We start from the raw sequence: 21,738 nt of genomic DNA, 5'->3' as shown, positions 1-21,738 counted from the left end.
TAACATGTGCATGTGAAGCCCAGTCCTCCAATCCAAAGGGAATGACTGCCATCTGGTGACCCACTCATGAAACATTACAATTTTTTTTTTCTTTGGAAAAACTCATTCTGCTAATCTGCTGTCCTCTGTTTGACCTCAGCATGGTGATTTTAATTAGAGTAAGATAGACAAAACAGATAGCCTTTTATTTGAAGAAAATGATTGTCTGTTTTTATACAGTATATCTACAGGTCATGTAATTTGCTACTGGCAGTTGAGGCTACTATTTTTAACATGACCCACAATCCTGTTCTTTAGAAAGGTCTCTTGGAACAAGCCGGGGAACTTCTTGAGACATGGTTCGCCCTTTAGGTAAGCTGTTTGGTAACTGTTTATATAACGTTGTTTTTGTCAGTGCTGTCTGCAAATGCTTACCCTTAGCTGTACTGCAAGGTCTTATTAAAACAGGTAAAATGTTAAATAATTTACTAATGCATTAAGGGAAACTGTGCTATAGTTTATCAATGCATGTGTACTGACATTTTAATGAATTAGATACTACTCTTTTTTTCAGAAACTGTTGTTGTTCACTGCTTCAGATAATAATGGTATGTTCAATTTATTTTTTCATTACTTAAATATTGGTAAAAGTATATGTGTAAATTTCAATTACACAGTTGTATTATGATGGATTGGAAACCGAAATGCAGTTATCATTATAATGAAATGAGGAAAAACAAATAAAAATTAACATACTAGTTTCAATAAAGTAGTAACATGTAAGACTGTTAACTATATTCATAAAAGTTGATTCAAAACCATTTGGTCTAAACTCAGTCTATTTCTTCTGTTAATTGTACCAGAAGTATTGATGACTCATCCTGCACTCACGGTCACGTCCAAACTTTTGTCCAATCAGATCTGCTTTTTAGTGAGAATGACCCAATAAATTTTACAATTTAAAAAAATGAAAAATAATTTGAGAAATTGATTCTGCATCGATTCTGAGGGTGCTTTCACACACGTGGATCGATTATTTTGTTCTGAAACAGGAATTAAAATTGTTACAATGTTCTTTTTTGTTTTTGGTGCAGTTTGCATTCACATGGTAACATTTCTAAACGGACCAAAAGTGCTAAAACGAGCCACTTGTGTGTAACTCCCCTCACGTTGGTCAGAGTTTCACAGTTTATTTTGCAGAGTCCCGCTCAGCTGTCTTTTTTTTGTTTATGGCAATGAGCAATAAGACATTATAAGCATAAAGCTGCGCTTTAATTTTAAATTGGTGACACCCACAAACATTGTCACCAAATATAAATCAGAGGTAAGACTCTCTCATAGCAGTTGGTTTATGCATTATAGGCTTTACATTATAGAGAGAAATAACAGATAAACCAAGACTGCAGTTCAGTCCATTTATTTTCCTACCGGATAAACAGCTCTCGGTAAAAGTTGACATGTTTTCACTTTCATATTTGACATGAAATGCACATTTACTGGTAGGAATGATGACATCCCGCCCTACTCATAATTTTCTCTTCATATAACCGTAAATATGCCTAAATATCTATAATACTCTGTGATATAGCCTGGTTCAGATCGTATTGCTTTCTCACTACAATCGATCCACTCCAGAGTTTGTTTCAATCGAGCCGAGACTACCTCATTCAGGTGATCACGGACCAACTGTTTTGGTGCAGATCAGAGCACGATTGCAGAATTCACATAAGCCAACCAAACCGCACTAACTGGGGAAACACGCCAGGTTCCGAAACAAGAGTCTAGGTGTAAAAGAACCCTGAGATTTTCAAAATGCACCACTCTTCTCTCAATTCAATTCAAATAAAGGGTGCTTTCAGACTGTGGTTCGGTTTATTTGGTCTGAACCAAGGGCAACAAACTATACATTGTAGCATTTTTTTGCCTTGTTGGGTCCTGTTCACTCCACACCGATTGCTTTGGTCCGAACCAGTTAAAAAGAACCAAGATGCAAAATCAACCAAAATCCACATCACTTAGTGGCCAGATGTTATTGAACGTATTTCCTAAACTGCTTTTTGATTGGTCAGAATTAACGTGCGGGAAAATGCCAATGGAACTCCCACAGGTAAACAAACCAGCAGACACAAAATGTTTTTTTACTATAGATGGACGACTGCGCTGGCTGATTGTATCCCTGCTCATAGTATACTATATATTTTGTATATGTCACTTTAGACAAACTATACATCTTGAGAATGAAGCACAGCTACAGCTGGAAAACAATGTTTTAATGCATTGCAAACTTCATTATGTTCATACTGAGTTGTGTTCACATTAATTTTGTGACATACAAGCCACCTTACATGACTCAGCTGAACACACAAGTTCTCTTTCTCACAAGGATTTGAGGATTGAGCGTCACTAGCATAGAGTGCCATTGCTTGTTAAAAGCTAAGCACAGAATCGATTTAAGAATTATTATTTTCTGAAATTTCTGAATAAATGCAGAATTGATTTCTTGAACAGTTGTTCACCACAGAGCTAATAAATACTGTCAATATAAAAAAAAATGGGAGAAGTTTCCATCCATCTTATTTCAATAAAAAATACATCAATAAAGAATTAATTATTTGCTTCCTGATTCATGATTTTCTAGTTTAGAAACAGTGCAAGTCTCCTTGTTGTGTTTCCCCCTACAGAGTCGCTATAGAAAATCAGGTCCAAGGCTGCACAGGCATTGCGAGACCTGTTATAATCGCCGCTGTAAAGCCTCCATAGAGGTCTCTGTGTCCTGCATGGTCATCAACTGCCGCTTGCTCTGTGGAGCCTCCTTTCACTTATGTAAAGAGGATGAACACTCTCTGCTGTGTCCCAATGAGAAGGTGCCCTGCATTAATGCTCACTATGGCTGCCCTTTCACCATGTGTCGCTCTCGTCTGGCCAAACATCTTGAGGTTTGCCCTGCGAGCATCGTCTGCTGCTCGATGGAATGGAACCGCTGGCCCGTCCAGAACCCAGATGCTCCTTTGTACCCAAACCTTCTGAAAGAGCTCCATGAGCAGGAGTCACTAGATCTTTCCATGGCACTAAGAGACCAGAAACATCTATGTGCGAGGTTGAAAATGAGGAACTGCTTTCCAGAGTTGATGGAGGAACGAGAAGAGGAACCAACTCCAGTGGAGGAGGAGGAAGATGAAGAGGCAGCAGCAGGAAGAGAGGCTGTGCCTAATGGAATTTCCATCAATGAACATGAGGGGTCAGTTTTATTAAATGGACCATCTAAATCTTGTGAGAAAGCTATGAATGAAAACGTGGTTCTCAATGGTGACATTGACAAGGAGAAGTACAATCTATTTGAGAAGATGTTCTCCATGGAAAAGGGAGGTTGCAAGCAGGCAGAGGCATCAAAAACAGAAGAAAAGAAAGGACAAAAGGCTCCTTCTGTCACAAAACCACAAGACGCTTTTATAGAGCCTAAGAATGAGGAAACCAATGCACCCAGTGTGGATGTCTCCAAATGTGGACTGGCACCTTGGCAGGATGGTGTCCTGGAGAGACTCGGGCAGGAGGTAAAACCAAGAGAATTCAACATGTACATAGTGCATCATGGGCGCATGCTGATCTCCTTTGGTCAGATGGATGCTTGCACACCTAGGGAGAGAGATTTTGTTTATGGGAGCTTGGAGCCAATACCAGTCCAGACTCTACGCTCCTTCAAGGTTCCCACTAGTTACAAACAAAAACGCATTCAACTTAGAGAATTCAAAGCGAGAGTAATGACCGAGCACAAGTGTGTTGGTACATCGGATGAGTCAACTGTATCTGAGAATAAAGATGGCTGGGAGATGGATGAGATGTTTGCAACCCTACTCTGTTACGCAGAGTCTGAGATTAGGGGTCATAAAATAAGTGAAATGGTGCCAACAGATGGGCTTTATGTTGATATCGCAACGCAGACATATAATTTTGCAACAGCTCCCTTTAAATACAACGCATCTCTGACTGAAGTAACAGCAGACATGGATTTGAAACTTCACCTTGAACTTGATACAGAAACGGCTACCCTCAGGCACAACAAATTCACCTCAGCTTTCTCATTCATGTGTGGCCATTTCTTCCGGCGGGATGAGTTTGCCTCACACTTTAAGAACGTGCACTTGGATATTCAGTCTTGTATGGGTGGTTGGTTTGAGCAGAGATGCCCACTGGCTTACCTTGGTTGTACCTTCAGCCAAAAAAGATTACAACCTGCCACACAAAGGGCCAAAGTCTTCTATAACCGGGACCTCAGTATCTTCACTCTCACACCTGAGGTTCCTGCGTGTCTCCAGAACAATTCGCCAAACCTTTCAGAAAAGGCACATGTCAAATATGAAGACTCTCTCAGTAACCTTCCCTTTGAGGTCCTTCACCACATCGCTTCTTACCTGGACAGTTTCACCTTGTCCCAGCTAGCTCTGGTCTCACGATTGTTCAGGGATATATGTGCCACGCTTCTGCAGGAGAGAGGAATGGTGGCTTTTAAGTGGCGTAAGAAGTCAAACTCTCTCGGAGGAGCCCGATGGAAACCTACCATAGTAAGGATTTTCAGTATTTGTTTAAAGGGTTAGTTTACCTAGTAATTAAAAGTCTGTTGTTACTTACTCACCATCATGTAGTTAGAAACTCTTAAAAACTTTGTTTGTCTTTGAAACTCAAATTAGGATATTTTAGATGAAATCTGAGCACTCTTTTACCCTCCATAGACAGCAACAGTCCAAAGAAGTTCAAAGTGTAGAAAAGGAACAAAAAACATTGACAAAATGTGTCAAGATGTGGACTTCAGTGAAGCTCCAAGAACAATTTTGTGCACCAAAACCTAAAACGACTTTGACTGCCTTTAACTTCTCTTCCTCGTCAAATAGTCAGGGTGCACATTTGTTACCATTAAGGTCAACAGTGCAACATAAAAGCATTGTATTGCTGTGGTAAAAGCACACCCTGATATGATGTGGAAAACATTTCATTTTTTTTCACACAAAATTGTTCTTGGAACTTCATGTGATTACAGTTGAAGGAAATGTTTAGCCAATGTTTTTGGTTCTTTTTCTCAGGAGCATTACTATAGCTGCGTCCCAAATCGCATACTTATGCACTATTCGACGCCATTTTGTAGTATAAATAGTGTAAGTAGTGCGTTCACACTGAAAACACTAAAAATAATAAGAGCACTTCAATTACCCGGATGATGCACTCATTCAGCCGCTAAAATGAAGTGTGGAATGATGGACACTTCACGCACTCAACGACCGCAGGTTTGCTTACGTAGCGGAAGGGGCGGAGCTATCGTACGCACATGTTGAATAACTTTATTTATTTTGGATGGTGAAAGCAAAATTCTCCTACGAGAGTGATTATAGCGCCTCCCGATGGTGAATGCGGCAATTCTCACGGCAGGTTTTATTTGATAGTTTGGTCATTTATTTCAATGATTTGGCAACCGTCAAACGCCATCAGGGAAACGGTTTGAATTTCCGCTTAGTAAAAAAACATTAGTGTGCCATTTGGGACAACACTACATACATATACTTTCCTGTTGAGTGTGTAAGTGCATAAGTACATAGTGCATGAGTGCATAGTGTATAATGTGCCATTTGGGACGCAGCTTATATATCACATTTCAAAGCCAGTTCCTGGAGGGCCGGAGCTCTGCACAATTTAGTTCCAACCCTAATTAAACACACCTGATCAAACTAATTGAGTGCTTTAGGCGTGTTTGATACCTACACAAAGTGTGTTGAAATAGGGCTGGAACTAAACTGCAGGAATTGACTTGAAATGTCTTAATTTGTGTTCTGATGAAAGTCTCTGGAGATTGGAACAACATGATAGTGAGTAATAATTAACCAAATTTTCTATTTCGTTTCCAACCCTTTAAAGGGGCTATTTGTAGTATAGCAAATGTCTTGATATCAGCAACACTAGTGGTCGCTAAGTAAACTGCAATAAGCAAGTTATTGCTTTAGAACAAATTGTGTATCAGTTTTCAAGGAAAAGTTTGACTTTAACTTTATACTCTCTCATATTTCTCTGTATCGCTTTCCTAGGTCTGGGAGTTCAGTACTCTTTTTAGTAAAGTGGAGAACTGGTGCATTGGCGACACACCATCAATGGCTGAGCATCTTCAAAACTGTCCGTTCTACCAAACTGAACTGAAAACTGAGCCTTTTACCCTGACCAATATGTCTGATATCAAAGGAAAGGGGGGAAACAATTTGGTTTCTTTGTTTATGGGACACAAATGATAGCAGCGACTGAATTTTATATATTTATTGACTGATGTATTTAATGTGGTTCTAATGTCCACCGGAGAAAGTTACTTTACTATTATTTTGTTTGAAAATAATATAATCAATATTGGACTTTGAGCATTGGTTATGTTTTCGTGTTAATGATAGCAAAACTCAAGCTGCATGAATCATGAACATGTTATCCAGTAATATTGAAGATGATTAAAAGAATCCATTGTGCTTGCACATGTTTACTGTCACAGATATGTTTGTGCTTGTTTCATTAGTAGTCTAGACAGACAATTACATCTATTTTTGGTTAATTACACTTCGGTTAATACTGAAGTTGAGCCAATCATTAATAATTTCAATTGTAGATAAAAATGTTATTTTGAATGCCAGGCTTTCTGGTCTTAATCCTCTTGTTTGAATGCTGTTATATGTCTTCTTTGTAAAACCTACATATAAATTTACATAATTGGATGTGAACGCTAACCATACAGAGAAAAATCTATAATGTAACAACTGTATGATTTTAAAAAAACATGGTATAAATACAAATGTTAATGTAATAAATTACATTACTTTACAAACTTTGCCTTAGTTAATATAATAAAATGTTAATATAATAAAAACCTTCTGTGCCTGACTTCATTCCTGTATTCAAACAGCCAGGCGCAGAACTTTGGGAAAGACGAGCTAAAGAAAGGTCATTGAATTGACACACCATCTTTAAAAAAAATGTGTCATTCATGTGCGAGATGGATAAGATTTCAGCTTAGCACGTTTACAAAAACAATTGAAATGCAGAGCAGCAAAATGCATTCTGTGTGCTGTGAACTGAAGCTGAGATTGTATACCATGAATACTAAGTTTACAGAACATGTAATTTGACTCTTGTATGCCAAAGGCCTAGTAACACTCCATGTAAGTGTCTATTTTTAACTAACAGCCAGGCACAGATATTTGCCCCCTCAAACTTCAGTGACCAAGCAGAACACCACTGAGGAGCTCGCAGTAAAAACATGGTAGGTCAGTTATTGTTTGGTCAACCTTTAAATCTGTTTGGTCAACTGCCAAATGCTAGATTTGATTGATCTCAAGAGATTTCTCCAAGAAACATTTAAGGTTTTAGCATTAGATTGGGGGATTGACTATATTTTTAAAAAAGCATTCGAATTTTTACCACATTGTGAAATATGCAAATAATGAACATGCATATTGTTGCAACTGCATCATGTTCTTAAGTCCTAAAGTAGGGCTGCATGTAAAACTGACATTGCAATAGTTTGTTTTTCTGTGTATATATTGCAATGCGAATACAATTTCACTGGGGGGTAGTTTTAGAGTCATAGTTTTAGACTAATTGAAATGATTGCGTAGACTAGTGCATCAACATAAAATATAACAATTTACAAGCATAGATAAACACAATAGAGCAAAGATACAAATAATATAAACAGTGCTTTATGTTTTTTTGGGGGGGACAAAAAAACAGTATTCAAGAACATAAATGTAATAATGAAATAACACTGTATACTCTTCACCAAAAAATAATTTAACAGAATTAGTCTTTGTTAAAAATGTGAATGCTATAATTTCCTCTGCACATAAAATGATAAACTTTCACTCTATTATGCTTGAACTTTACAATTGCGTCATTCAAAATTGCTCATCATGTGATGTGACTATTGTGACGCAATGTGATGGTGATATTAAAATCATTTATTGTGTAGCTGTAACAGAAGCTAGCTAGTGAAGTGCTGTGCAGGTAAACCTTCCTCCTTTGAACCCGAAAGGTCCTTTAATGACAGATGCTAGAGGCCATGGTCTTTAGCTTCCTTGTTAGAGCAACCAACTCCTATACAAAATATTGCCAGTTCGATCCCAGATCAGCGCAGCTGAGTGGTGTAGGACCAGCTGGTTAGATTGGTGCCGTGAACCGGATGGGAGTGAGGTTTAAGGGGGTGAATGTAACAGAGGTCAGAGAGTGAAGTGCTGTAAACATCAGTGTAGGACTGGCGGGTTACACCGCCCTAGTATAAAACACAGCAGTAAAGTTTTTAAATTTAATGTAGATTTGTATTGTACAATACATTTTATGTGTGTTTTATTGCATGCTATACAACCAAATTGCCTTCAGGAAATGAATAAAGAAGGATTGACTGAGAATGCTATCTTGTATTTCTTCACAGGGCAGACAAAAAACCCAAACGTCAAAGCTTCACCGACACTGCGAAAGCTGCCACAGCCGGCGCTGCAAGACACCGATTGAGATCTCAGTGTCCTGTGCGATTATTAGCTGCCGTTTACTATGTGGCGCTGTATTTCACCTATGCAAGGAAGAAGAACACATGTTTTTGTGCCCCAATGAAAGGGTGCCCTGTCTCAATGTTGAATACGGCTGCCCGTTCACCATGTGCCGCTCCAACCTGGCCAAGCATTTGGTGGTGTGTCCCGCCAGCATCGTCTCCTGCTCCATGGAGTGGAACCGATGGCCAGTTGAAGAGTCTGAGACTCCTGAGCTCTACGAGAACATTTTAAAGGAGAACTACACTCAGGAACCTCTGGATCTCTCCATGGCTTTGAGGGACCAGCATCACCTCTTTCATTCTCTCAAAATGAAGACTCTCTTTCCTGAACTTATCGAAAAGGTGGCTGAGGAGCCTTTGGTTGCCGAGCTGGAGGGGGCTGTAGGAGGGATACCATTACAGAATGGATTCGATGAAGCATGTGCATCTTCAAGCTTGGAAATGGAGGAAGGAGGACTGACTCAGGAGGAACGGGAAGAGTTGGCCAGGAATCCCAATGTGGTGGATCTCGAAAGTTATAATATCTGGGAAAAGATGTTCAGCATGGAATTGAGTGGTTGCAAGCATACAATTAAATCTTTGGGGCAGACTCCCGAAACGTCTAAAGGTGGTGAGATAAAGCCTCAAGTCAATCCGAGAGGATTGGAAGTCTTACAGGAAGAGCCAGAACAAAATATCAATCCTACCGATGTTCCTCAATACAACGCTTATGAAACGGATGATGAGAAATTCCTAATCGCTTCGTCCCTGTTTGCGTGTGACACGAGACCCAAGAAGTTCATTTATAAACATTTGGTGCCAATGAAGATTAAAACGGTCCGCACTTTCAAAGTCCCCACCAGCTTTAAAGCCAGACAAAGTCGCATTCGAAATCCCTCGCATAACAAGAAGGTGAGCGTAAGCCTGGACACATCCGATCTGGGAGTCGAAATGGATGACATGCCAAAATGGGACGAAGTTCAAGCGACTCTCTTGTGCTCTCTGGAGAAGGAATTACGGGGTCACCTTATAGCCAAATCAGGATCCACAGACGCCCTGATAATGGACACAGGAACTCAGACGTATGATTTCTACACGGCACCCTTCAAAGCAGAGGCGTCGCTGGCTGATATCACTGCTGACCGGCCGTTAAAACTTCACGTCCACATTCAGGCTGAAAGTGCCACCAGAAGACACAACAAATCCAGCTCTGCGTTCACATACCTGTGCAACCACATCTTCAGACGGGACGAGTTTCCTTCTCACTACAAAAACACCCATGCTGACATCCAGAGCTGCATCAGTGGATGGTTTGAACAGCGATGTCCTCTTTCTTACCTTGGCTGCACTTTCATTCAGAGAAGGTTTCAGCCCAGCTCTTATAAAGCGAAGGTTTTCTACGACAAAGACCTCAGCACGTTCTGTCTCCGACCAGAGGTTTCAGACACTCTGTATGAAGGTGTACAAACTGTGACTGTGGAAAGGAAGCGAGCACGCAATACAGATGCTCTGAGCAGGTTACCTTTTGAGGTTCTGGTTCACATGGCTGGGTTTCTGGACAGCTTCACCCTGTCCCAGCTGGCTCTGGTGTCTCGTCTCATGAGGGAGGTTTGTAGCAGTCTTCTTCATGACAGAGGGATGGTCTCACTCAAGTGGGAGAAGAAGGTCTACTCTCATGGTGGATGGTGCTGGAGAGCCAAAAAGAGGGTGAGTTTATACAATGCTGAATAGATTTTTTTTAAATGAATATAATTTTGAACTGTAAAGTCATAAGGGGAAAATTACATAATCGTAAAAATAAACTGAACAAGACAAAAACAAAAGTCAAAAGTCTTAAAACAAAGTCTTAGCTTCAGATGTAGTATGAAATTAAATCAGTAATTGGTGCTCTTTAATGTGTTTGACAAATCACAATAAAACGGAACATGGTTTGATCATGGCTTCCATTAGAACAGGGGTCTCAAACTGCTGGCCCATAGACCATTCACGGCCCGCCCTCCTCCTCCCTCCGGCCGCAACTGACATCAAAAATTTAACAAGATTTGGCCTGCCAAAACATATATTTTTGAATCACTTATCATTGTTGTGTAGTCGCGTTAATAGGAATTAATCTGCCACGTTTGTGAACTGTGCAGAGCTGTAGCCACTTAATTAGGCCTACTATGATTTCAATACCAGTCATTATGGTGGTACCTGAGGTGGTACTTGGTGAAAAAAGTTTGAGAAACACTGATTTAAAATATACATTTACATAAATATGTTTTCTACAAACTATACACATATTTTTGTTTATTGTGAAAGGTATTAGAAATATATCTAAGAACATGTTGTTTTAATTAAATTATACATTTCTTTTTAAAATGTAATGGAAAATATTACATTAGGTGGGTAGGTACAGAAGAATTAACTTTAACATTGTCTACACTCCCCCAGGTTTGGCAGTTCAGTAACCTGTTCTCCACTGTGGAGAGCTGGAGATTTGACAAAGTGGCTCCGATTTCTGAGCATCTAAAGGTTTGTCCATACTACCAGAAGGAGAGCAAGACAGAACCTGTGCCTTTAACTGGTGTTCAAGAGTGCCTTGAGAAGAGAGCAAACAGGAACCAAAGTCTAGTCTCCATGTTCATCCAAAATAAGTAGCATTTGTATTTTTACAATTATCAGTTGATCCTATATTGTGACAGACATTTATTTATATTTACCTTCTTTAAAGATATTCTGTGCTATTTTAGAATAAATACAATAAAAAAATACAGTTTAAGCTTTCAGGATTGTGTTCTTGTGTTGGGTTTATACCCTGTTCTTTCACTCTCTGTCTCACACACATACACACACACACACACACAAAGTGATGGAAAGAGTACTGAAAAATCATACTCAGGTAAAAGTACCATTACTTGCCTAAAAATGTAGTGAAGTACAGTAAAAGTATCTGTTGTAAAAATTACTCAAAGTACGAGTAAAAAGTAGCCCTTTCAAAAGTACTCAAGAGTAGTGAGTAGTGAGTATTACGCTGTGAAAAACTGATGCATTTACATGTAATTTGTGGATGTGTGTAAACGTAGCATTCTGTAGTGCATTTAGTTATTGCCCAGCAGGTACACAACATAAGATGTTATTATTAAGTTAGATTTAGGTTGTGATGTCAAGTGACCAAAATCCAACGTTGAGCCAACATCTTAAACCAACGTCATATTTATGTCAAATACTGACATTTATTCGTCAAGTATGGCAACCAAAATCCAACATGGGATAGACATAGTGGTAACTTCAACACAACGTCAAGCTGTGACATCATTAGACATTGATATTTGGTTGGTTTTAGGTTGGACATTGGCCTGACGTTAAGTTCTGACGTCAATATGATTTTCATTTTCAAACAAAATGCAATGTCCCCATGACATTAGGGTACAATGTCAATTTGACGTCATGTTGACGTCTTGTGCTTGCTGGCTGTTATCATACAGCAAACATCTGTTATCTTCTCATCAGTGACATGCATCTAAACAATCTCTGGGTCAATGCTTATAAAGATTTTGCACATCTTCTTGGACACATTTAATGCTTCCAAACAGTTTGCTGCATTTATAAAGCGCCCATGTCTTGAGGTAGGTCATTATGATGCGATTTACCTTCTATGTGCGATCTGATTGGACAGGAATCACAGGACTGAACTTTCTAATCCCCATAGACAAGAAAAAATAAAGTAGTGACTGCAGGTTGAAGGAAAATAGTGGAGTAAAAGTACAGATACAGCACAAAAAAATTTACTCAAGTGAGAGTAAAAGTACGCATTTTTAAAACTACTCAGTAAATTACCATTCCTGAGAAAAAATACACAATTACAGTAACTTGAGTATTTGTAATTAGTTACTTTACACCACTGCGCGCACACCCACACACCCACACATGCACACACACACACACGCACACACATACACACACACACACACACACACACACACACACACACACACAAACACATTGAGTTCCAATTTTAGGACAGATTTTATATTTATTTTATTCTGTTTAATGATTCTATTCTATTCTATCTATTGTGTATGTTGCACAAAGGTTGTTTCGCAACTGCACATGGATTTAAACATTTTTTTCAAAACACTGATTTTTGAGAAATAGAAATTAAGCTGATTTATGACAATAATTGCTTGACTTTCTCATTACAGCTTTGCAGCTAGCATGATACTGCATAAAAAAACGATTCTAAAAAGAAATATTTTTATTATAATGAAAAACATAAATATCTCTTGCGGAATAAAAAGGTTCCATGGATATTAAACATTTATTTGATTTCGCTTTCTATTTTGTGAGACAATATTTATTATAATAATAAAGACTAAATCATGGAGGTTGTTTTAAAGCTGCATGCAGATTTTCATATTTTTAAACTTTTAGCTTTATTAATTAAAGACAAATTTGACCTTTTATCATGAAAATAAACGCTTGACTTTCTATTATCCATCAAAATGTTGATGAAGAATGAGGAAGAAGAAAATGCATGCGTTGACAAGTTCAGAATGCGTTCAATTTAGTTCACATTTTGCAGAAATGAAACAATTGCAGTTTTTTTCTCAGCAGCGTTATTTCTTTCCTCAATTTTACTGCCCAGAATCAGAAAAAGAAGCACAAAATTGACAGCGAGACACTGGTAAGACACTTCTGTTAATGATTAAATGGTTTTTGAATTATAATTATACAATTTTACATGACCTTTTAGTTGTGTTTTAATAGTCCATTATGTTTGTTTGTTTGTTTACATACCTAAAATGTGATCTATTCTTTCTGAATCGTCTTAGATGTTTTAGGATGCAGCCATCAGCTTTCTTTGCTTTTCTTTGGGCCGGTGCTCTGCTTCCCTTTTCCTTCTGTCAGGATGAATGTGTGAAGCATGGAAGAAATGGCGCGGATGGACCAAATGGGAGAGATGGCCTGCCAGGACCAAAAGGAGAGAAAGGAGAGCCAGGTAGGAACGTAATCTCAAAGGAATATATCAAAGGAAAAATATACACTGCCTGTCAAAAGTTTAGCATCAGTAAGATTCTTTAATGTTTTTAAAAAAGTCTTTATTCATACATTTTCAGAAAAACTGAAATAGTGTTACAATGTAAAATGTTTTCTTTTTCAATGAAATTTAAAATGTAACATATTCCAAATTTCCCATGATTTAAAGCTGAGTTTTTAGCATCATTACTCAAGTCTTCAGCATTAAATGATCTTTCTGAAATTATTATATGATCTACTGCTCAAGAAACATTTGTTATTGTTATCATTATTATTATTATTTGGCAACACCGGGGTGCCTCACAGCAAGAAGGCCACTGATTCGAGCCCTGGCTGGGTCAGTTGGTATTTCTGTGTGGAGTTTGCATGTTCTCCCTGTGTTGGCGTTTCCTTCAAGTGTTCTGGTTTCTCCCACAGTCCAAAGACATGCGCTGTGGGTGAATTGGGTAAGTTAAATTTTCCATAATGTATGTCCTGGTCCTCCAGGTTGGGGATTGAGCATTGGACATCAACCCACCTCATAAAAACTAGATGTTTCGAAACACCAATATGGCGTGGCTAAAAATCATCTTTGATATAAATGGCCCAGGGAGTAAGAATTATTATTATTTATTTATTTATTTATTTATTTATTTATTTATTTATTTATTTATTTATTTATTTATTATAAGGCGAGGCAGTGGCACAGTAGGTAGTGCTGTCACCTCACAGCAAGAAGGTCGCTGGGTCGCAGGTTCGAACCTCGGCTCAGTTGGCGTTTCTGTGTGGAGTTTGCATGTTCTCCCTGCCTTCGCGTGGGTTTCCCCCACAGTCCAAAGACATGCGATACAGGTGAATTGGGTATGCTAAATTGTCCGTAGTGTATGAGTGTGTGTGTGAATGTGTGTGTGGATGTTTTTCAGAGATGGGTTGCAGCTGGAAGGGCATCCGCTGCATAAAAACTTGCTGGATAAGTTGGCGGTTCATTCCGCTGTGGTGACCCCGGATTAATAAAGGGACTAAGCCGATAAGAAAATTAATGAATGAATGAATATTATTATTATTATTATTATTATTATTATTACTATTATTATTATTGTTATCAGTGTAATACACTGTTGAACTGTCACATTTTTGCACAAACTGTGATTCAGTACCCTCAAAAGTTAAAAGTCTATTTATTCATCAATTTTAAGACAGATGTAAAAAAAAGATTTAGCTTCATGTAAGTGCTGTCATTTTGCACTTTCTATTCATCAAAGAATCCTAAAAAAATTAAATGCTTAACACACTAAAGTATAAAACAGAATTTTTAAAAGTGATAATTACACAAATCATTATTGCTTATGCTGATTTAGTTCCAATAACAATTGTTATCAATAGACCAACAAATCAGCATAATAAAATTATTTCCAAATGATGACACTGAAGACTGGAGTAAAGATGCTGAAAAATATTCAGAAAATAAATCACAGAAATACCTTGAATTTTAAACTAAGTACAAAAAGAAGCCCTTACTTTAAAATCTAATATAATTTTTTGTTACTGTATTTTAGATCAAATAAAGAAAAGCCTTGGTAAGAGTAGACTTCTTTTGAAAACATTTAAAAAACTTACACTGTAAAACCCAAAAGGTTAAGAGAGGGTAACTCAAACTATTTGAGGAAACCGATTGCAACAAATTATTTAAGTTCAAAAACTAATCATAATGAGTGCTGTGAACTTAATCTGTACTGTAAACGCATTACCCTGAACACTGAGTTCAAAACTCTTTTCAAATGAGTAGAATTAACTTTCAGTCAATTTTGAGTTAACGACACTCATTTCATTTGATAAAATTGACTGTTGGGTTTTAAAGTGTACCAATCCCATATTTTTGACCGAAGTGCTTTCTCTCAGCTTTGCAGGTTAAGCTGAGCAGCATTGCCCTCGAGGAGCTGAAAGGAGACATGGGGGTCCGCGGCCCTCCAGGAGAACCTGGTCTAGAGGGTTTAATGGGAGCTATAGGCCCACGGGGGCCGCTTGGTCCTGCGGGTCCAAGAGGATCCAGTGTTGGTGCTGATGGAGCCAAAGCCAGTGAGAAACCTGCATTCTCTGTACTGCGAAATGAAGCAAGCCTGGCTCAATATAAACAACCTGTCACCTTTAATGATAAGCTTAGCGATGCCAATGATGATTTCCAAATTAAAACTGGTTATTTTACTTGCAAGGTTCCTGGGGTGTATTATTTTGTGTTTCATGCGTCATCTGAGGGTCGATTATGTCTCAGACTTAAGAGCACAAGTGCGCCTCCAGTAAGCCTGAGTTTCTGTGACTTTAACTCAAAATCTGTCTCTCTTGTTGTGTCCGGTGGAGCAGTGCTTACACTTTTAAAAGGTGATAAAGTCTGGATTGAGCCTTTCGCTGGGGATGGTGGTGTTGGACAAATGCCCAAACGCTTGTATGCAGTGTTCAATGGGTTTTTAATCTATCGCAATGCAGAGTAAAGCAATTAATAGGAAGAATATAGCCGAATGGTGACTGGACCCTGCTGATGGTTGCAGAGATATATTTTATTTTCGATTTTACTGTAGCAGAGATACTTGGAACTTAAATAATCAATGAAATTCTAATTGCTCTGCTGTATGCTGTATTAAAAAGTCTTGTATTTGTGTATCATTGTGTATTAAAACAGTATTGTTGTTTTTGTTGAATGTCTTCAATTTCAAATCCCAAATAAAAGCATATGAACGTGCCAGTACACAAAGATTCAGTTTTTTGTTGTCTGATGTTAAATATATGTCTAAAAAATGTAATCCAAGCAAAATGAATTCTGTCAGAATTTTGTCAAAATAGCTCCAATTATATTTTGTAATTAGATGGCAAGTAGAGGAAAATATATAATATCCATACCTGAATCACCTCATTTATATCACTACATTACCTTGTTAAACAATGATAACCTAAATACTGACAGCACGCTACATGACATACTGATCAACAAATGAACCAATCCACCTTTAAGTCGGAAATTCACAAATAAAATGTAAAGCACTGTAGCCTTTTAGTCCTCGTAAACCTTTGAACAAATTCTTATCTTCATTCGCTATTACCATTCGCCAAAGTAAATAAAAATCTTATTCTAATGCACAGATTGCGCAATTATTCCTGTACAAAATGTAGTAATTCTCCGAGCCACCGCTTTAATATAATTTATGCAGCTTTTGGTAAATCAAAAACATGGAATGGAATGGAAAAGAATTTTAAAAAATCTATTTTCTAGCTATTTTCTTAGCTTGATTTTTATAGTTAAATGTTTGAGTAAAGCATATTTTTTCTTTTATTCTTGAAACTACCAATGACATTTCTTCCAAATCTGAAAAATGTTATCATATAGACAGGGGGGGATTTAGCAAATTTGGGGCCCTAGGCAACTCCAGCCATGGGGCCCCAGTCCTGATGCACCCTTTCTGCTTTTATTTAATTATTATTTATTTTGGTGTTTTTTTTTTATATTACTAAATCTTCTTTTTTATGTTCTTATCTTAATGCAGTCTTTACATTTTGAATGATTATAGTTTACTTAAAATTAATTTACAATAAAAAAAGTAAATATGTATATTTATTTATGAATTTGACTGCTGGACGGCTCCATGATTGGGGTGGTGGATATTTTATTTGATAATATTATTATTAAATAACAATATTATTATAATATTAGTGTTTATTAAATGATATTTAATTATGTAAAAAATTCTCTCACAATACAAAATATTATAGAAAATTATGTTACTTATTTATAGGTATAATTTATACTTCTAGATATTTATTGGGGACCCCCAGATTTCCTGGGGTCCTCAGTGGCCGCTTACCTTGCTTAGTTGGTTAAATCCCACCCTGCATTTAGATAATATTTTTCACATAAAATGCAATAAAACAAATATTAAAAACAAGAACAATTATCAAGCATACGTTCATTCATTTGTAAAGAACATACTGTTAAATTAACGTTTTGACTTCAAAAAACTTTTTAAATCTGAAATTGATGTAATAACCCAGACTTTTGATTCTCTTATCTTAACATGAGATGAAAACAGAAACACAGACATAACCAGATAAAAAAATGTAACAGCACTTATATGCTAATGTGAAATATTATTTGATTAATGAAAATAATCTTTGTTTAGGTCCACATCATTGACAAATAGACCAATTTCTGGTGTAGTTGTCAACAGGACCTGCTGTAAACTTTATATGAAATGAAGAGTTTTGTTAGAACGCAGTTTTATATAAGATAAGTGCAACACACGCAAAGAAAAAGAGGAAGCGTGACTGTGATTTACTTGTTCTTGTGTGTAAGATTTCAGAGCTCGGTGTCTTAAGGATTGAGTGGCTCTGCTTTTACCGTCGCTCGAAAGCAAACATGTTTGGCGTTCACCTCATTTTAGTAAGCCTTTTGTCGGCTTCTCTCTGCCTCTGTCTGGCCTCTGCTGACACCTGTCCTGCCGGAGCGATGCCTGGTCTGCCCGGTATTCCTGGATTTCCCGGACGCGATGGAAGGCAAGGAATGAAGGGAGAGAAAGGAGATCTTGGTAAGGTTTTTAAAATAAGGGATTACGAGTGCTTTAAATTGTGGAAACCGAGACTTTCTAGTTATGAAGCTGTTCAATGTTTAGAATTCAGCGTCTCGCGTGTTATGGGCAAATGACTCTTATGAATAGACTCTTTCAGTGAGTCGTGTACAGCTCATCTCTTTTTTTTTTTTTTTTTGCTGTTTTTTTTTTTTTTATTAAAGAGGTCGATCAAATACAATTACATACATAGAGACAAATAATACAAATAAATAAACAAATGCACAGAATGATTCTGCTGATGAGTTGTTTTGGCACAGTGAACAATATCAGTTTTATTTGTTGGTAGTAAAAATAATTAAATAAAAGACGTTATCACCAGGGGCGGATTTAACCAATAAACAAGGCAAGCAGCCGCTTAGGGCCCCAGAAAACATGAGGGCCCCCAAATAGAAGCACATACATATTAATAACATTGTTTTTATCATATTTTGTATGATGAGTGTGTAATTTAATTTTTTTATTTAAATTGAACGTAATTATTACATCTGCGCAAATGTGTGCCCCACCTTCAATCATGGACCAGTCTAGGAGTCAAATAAAGATTTTGTTTTTAAAATGAGATAGTTAATTTATTATTTTTAGCGATGAATTCATTTTAACAAAACAAATAGTTTTAAATGTTTTACAAGATGCTTTATGTTGCTATGATAATTTATATTTTTGCATTAAGAAAATGTAGAAAAGGAGATCGAATGATACAAGAAAAAAAACTGTATAATAATAATAATAATAATAATAATAAATAAAGTACAAAGGGTGCATTTTAGAATTTTTGGACCCCATGGCTGGAATTGCATAGGGCCCCAAAATCACTTAAATCACCCCTGTTTATCACTATGATATCTACAGAAACAAGTTGCTCTAATTTGATTTGCATTATTAGCCATATTTTCTTTACTTCTCACATGAATGACACACATTATTGAGCATATGAAACATAAAGTCTTTATTTATCATCACCAATCCACAAGCTTATTACAGACTGCTTCAAAATTGTTTAATTGGGATATTTATGACCTTTTCAAGTTTATTTTGCCTCTGCCCTAACTTTATTTGCAGAGTTGCAGTCATTGAAATCAAAATTTGTTTATATTTCAAGAATACAATTTATAGATATAACTATTTTTGTTTATTTGTTTTCAGCTTCACATTATTGAGAATTTAAATATCAAATAAAAATTGTTTTTTTCATTATCATTATCAGGCTATCATTCATCAGTATGTGTGTGTTTGTGGTCAGTGATTATAAAAAACAAGGCTATAATTGTGACTTCTTTGACAGTGAAAATAACATTCACAGGCCAAACAAGATTGTCTGATTATAATCTTTATTATACCTTCAAAAGTCATTAGCATATTGAATAGCATGAGTTTGTGGAAACTCTTGCAGCAATTTAAATGTAATTAATATATATTTTCTATGTATGAATGGGGTGATTATCCCTGCAAGAAGATGTAATCTCTTCTTCAAATGTGTATTTTGAACTTAACCATACCTTTCACTTCATTTAATTTTAAAAAATGAAGCGCAGTTTTAAAGCAATCAATGTGTCTCAACAGGAATTCCTATCAAGCCCGGTGACACCGTTAAAAAAGGAGAAAGGGGGGCATTTGGTCTGAAAGGACCACCTGGAAAGAGAGGTCCCCATGGAGATCCTGGCATAATGGGACCACCAGGCCCTCCAGGGGAGCCCGGCGAAGCAGGCCTTGTAGATGTATCCGGATCTCAACTGCAGTCTGCATTCAGTGTGTCCCGTCACACAAGAATTCCTCCTGATGCCAATAAGGTGATACGCTTCAGCAAGGTTATCACCAATCCTCAAGGCCACTTCAGTACCGATGAGAGCAAATTTGTTTGCAAAATTCCTGGCACTTATTATTTTGTGTTTCATGCATCGTCTCATGATAAAAAGCTGTGTGTTATCCTAGTGCATGATGATAAGAATCTAGTGAGTTTCTGTGATCACACACAGAGGGGCAGCCAGCAGGTGAGCTCTGGTGGACTGTCCCTCTATTTGAAGGAGAATGAGAAAGTCTGGCTGATGACAAATGCCCTAAATGGCATGTATGCAACAGCAGACAGGGCAGACAGTGTTTTCTCAGGTTTCCTGATTCATGCACACTGATTGTTGCACTGTTTTGAACTATATACTTCAATACTGAGTGATAAGACAGGATTATTAAACTGTTGTGTTTTGAAAAGCCACTACCAAATCGAATAAAATATTGCTTGAATAAAATGTTTGTCTCAAGTTTTATGAATACAGCCATAACAACAGTATGAAGGCACAATTGTGTGAGAGTCTAAAAACCCTTTTGTAAGAAGAACTACTTTCTTTCGCCATTCATTCACATCTGCAGCTGATGTCAGAACAGCAGAAACTGTTACAAATTCACCACTAAATCACATTAGAATTACCATTTGAATGATTTTCCAGCATAATGTCTGAAGTATAATGTATTGTAATGTGTATTTATATAGCGCATTTATTGTGTATGGCCATACACCCAAAGCGCTTCACAATCATGAGGGGGGTCTCTCCACACCACCACCAGTGTGCAGCATCCACTTGGATGATGCGATGGCAGCCACAGCACAACGGCGCCAGTGTGCTCACCACACACCAGCTATTGGTGGAGTGGAGAGACAGTGATAGAGCCAATTCGGTGGAAGGGGATGATTGGGAGGCCATGATCGTAAGGGCTGATAGAGGGACTTTGGCCAGGACACTGGGTTACACCCTTGCTTTTTCACGAGAAGTGCCATGGGATTTTTAATAACCACAGAGTGTCAGTACCTCGGTTTAAAGTCTCATCCAAAAGACAGTGCCCACTGACAGTGTAGTGTCCCCTTCACTTTTACTGGGGCATTAGGACTCACACAGACCACAGGTTGAGCGCCCCCTGTTGGCCTCACTAACACCACTTCCAACAGCAACTTAGTGTTCCCTAGTGGTCTTCCATCCAGGTACAGACCAGTGAGTTACCAGTCTTGGGCTGCAGGGTGATATGGCTATGGAAGTGATGACAAAACAGGTGCTTTTGCTCACATTTTAAGATTATAAGGCTGAACAGCATGAAATGCCATCAATCTACAGAGATTTCTCAGAATTTCTCTGTTGCAATCGGCATATCACAATAATTAACCCCGAAAAAGCCAGAGCAAAGCAAACACTACCAGTTTCTGTGGTATAAATACAGCTCTACAAAATACAAGAAATAGATATCAACTTAGAATGTCACTTACCTGTTCTGTAATGATTTGTTCGGCTGTAGTTTGAAACGTATGCAAAAAATAGTGTTTTCGCCCTAAGGACTTACCATAGATATATACACTAGATATCGCATAGGGACCCTGAGCATGCGTCAATAGCGCCGCCACATTGGTACAGTGCTCCCAGGACAAATGTCATTCAACCGCACTAGTCAAGACAGTGTTATTACGTGAAGATGCGGGACTTTAGCGCTGTCTACATGTGTAGTAACGAGCAAAGAAAGAAAACAAATAACAAAGGCAGAACATTTTATAAGTAATATTAAGTTTTTTTTTCTGTTTTTGTATGTTCTGAACTTTTGTGCTAATCAGGTAACGTTATTGATGATAAC

General features: G+C 37.6%; 4 protein-coding genes and 1 long non-coding RNA gene across 6 annotated transcripts; 4 read left to right on the top strand and 1 right to left on the bottom strand.

Moving 5' to 3' along the window:
• The first annotated feature begins 295 nt into the window (after nucleotides 1–295).
• Nucleotides 296–6,492, top strand: fbxo40.2 (F-box protein 40, tandem duplicate 2). Its single transcript, XM_087301224.1, has 4 exons — nucleotides 296–351; nucleotides 554–587; nucleotides 2,661–4,538; nucleotides 6,048–6,492. Exons 2-4 carry the CDS (start codon nucleotides 585–587, stop codon nucleotides 6,243–6,245), a joined length of 2,079 nt encoding a protein of 692 aa, XP_087157350.1. The 5' UTR covers nucleotides 296–351; nucleotides 554–584; the 3' UTR covers nucleotides 6,246–6,492.
• A 728-nt stretch (nucleotides 6,493–7,220) lies between these two features.
• fbxo40.1 (F-box protein 40, tandem duplicate 1) lies at nucleotides 7,221–11,287 on the top strand. 2 transcript variants are annotated; one of them, XM_087299060.1, is made up of 3 exons: nucleotides 7,221–7,262; nucleotides 8,426–10,228; nucleotides 10,955–11,287. In XM_087299060.1, exons 2-3 carry the CDS (start codon nucleotides 8,585–8,587, stop codon nucleotides 11,159–11,161), a joined length of 1,851 nt encoding a protein of 616 aa, XP_087155186.1. In that variant the 5' UTR covers nucleotides 7,221–7,262; nucleotides 8,426–8,584; the 3' UTR covers nucleotides 11,162–11,287.
• On the bottom strand, nucleotides 10,044–18,210 carry LOC147831915 (uncharacterized). The gene is made up of 3 exons (XR_015520323.1): nucleotides 17,842–18,210; nucleotides 13,301–13,468; nucleotides 10,044–10,209 (listed from the first exon to the last, which is right to left on the bottom strand). It is a non-coding gene; the product is annotated as an uncharacterized LOC147831915 (long non-coding RNA).
• On the top strand, nucleotides 13,134–16,265 carry c1qa (complement C1q A chain). The gene is made up of 3 exons (NM_001020527.2): nucleotides 13,134–13,187; nucleotides 13,336–13,502; nucleotides 15,419–16,265. The coding sequence occupies exons 2-3, from the start codon at nucleotides 13,346–13,348 to the stop codon at nucleotides 16,003–16,005; spliced, it is 744 nt and encodes a 247-aa protein (NP_001018363.2). The 5' UTR covers nucleotides 13,134–13,187; nucleotides 13,336–13,345; the 3' UTR covers nucleotides 16,006–16,265.
• c1qc (complement C1q C chain) lies at nucleotides 17,864–20,372 on the top strand. Its single transcript, NM_001005976.3, has 2 exons — nucleotides 17,864–18,090; nucleotides 19,693–20,372. Exons 1-2 carry the CDS (start codon nucleotides 17,922–17,924, stop codon nucleotides 20,256–20,258), a joined length of 735 nt encoding a protein of 244 aa, NP_001005976.3. The 5' UTR covers nucleotides 17,864–17,921; the 3' UTR covers nucleotides 20,259–20,372.
• Nucleotides 20,373–21,738: the final 1,366 nt, after the last annotated feature.

Source organism: Danio rerio, chromosome 21, assembly GCF_052040795.2.
Source record: "Danio rerio strain M-AB ecotype USA chromosome 21, GRCz13ab, whole genome shotgun sequence".
Lineage (NCBI taxonomy): Eukaryota > Metazoa > Chordata > Actinopteri > Cypriniformes > Danionidae > Danio > Danio rerio.
This window is presented reverse-complemented; position numbering and strand designations above follow the sequence as displayed.

Coding starts and splice junctions, on each gene's coding strand:
- fbxo40.2 (XM_087301224.1), top strand. Junction 4,539..6,047: donor CCCGATGGAAACCTACCATA/GTAAGGATTTTC, acceptor TCGCTTTCCTAG/GTCTGGGAGTTCAGTACTCT.
- c1qa (NM_001020527.2), top strand. CDS start 13,346: ATGCAGCCATCAGCTTTCTTTGCTTTTCTTTGGGCCGGTGCTCTGCTT. Junction 13,503..15,418: donor AGGAGAGAAAGGAGAGCCAG/GTAGGAACGTAA, acceptor GCTTTCTCTCAG/CTTTGCAGGTTAAGCTGAGC.
- c1qc (NM_001005976.3), top strand. CDS start 17,922: ATGTTTGGCGTTCACCTCATTTTAGTAAGCCTTTTGTCGGCTTCTCTC. Junction 18,091..19,692: donor GGGAGAGAAAGGAGATCTTG/GTAAGGTTTTTA, acceptor GTGTCTCAACAG/GAATTCCTATCAAGCCCGGT.
- fbxo40.1 (XM_087299060.1), top strand. CDS start 8,585: ATGTTTTTGTGCCCCAATGAAAGGGTGCCCTGTCTCAATGTTGAATAC. Junction 10,229..10,954: donor GCTGGAGAGCCAAAAAGAGG/GTGAGTTTATAC, acceptor ACACTCCCCCAG/GTTTGGCAGTTCAGTAACCT.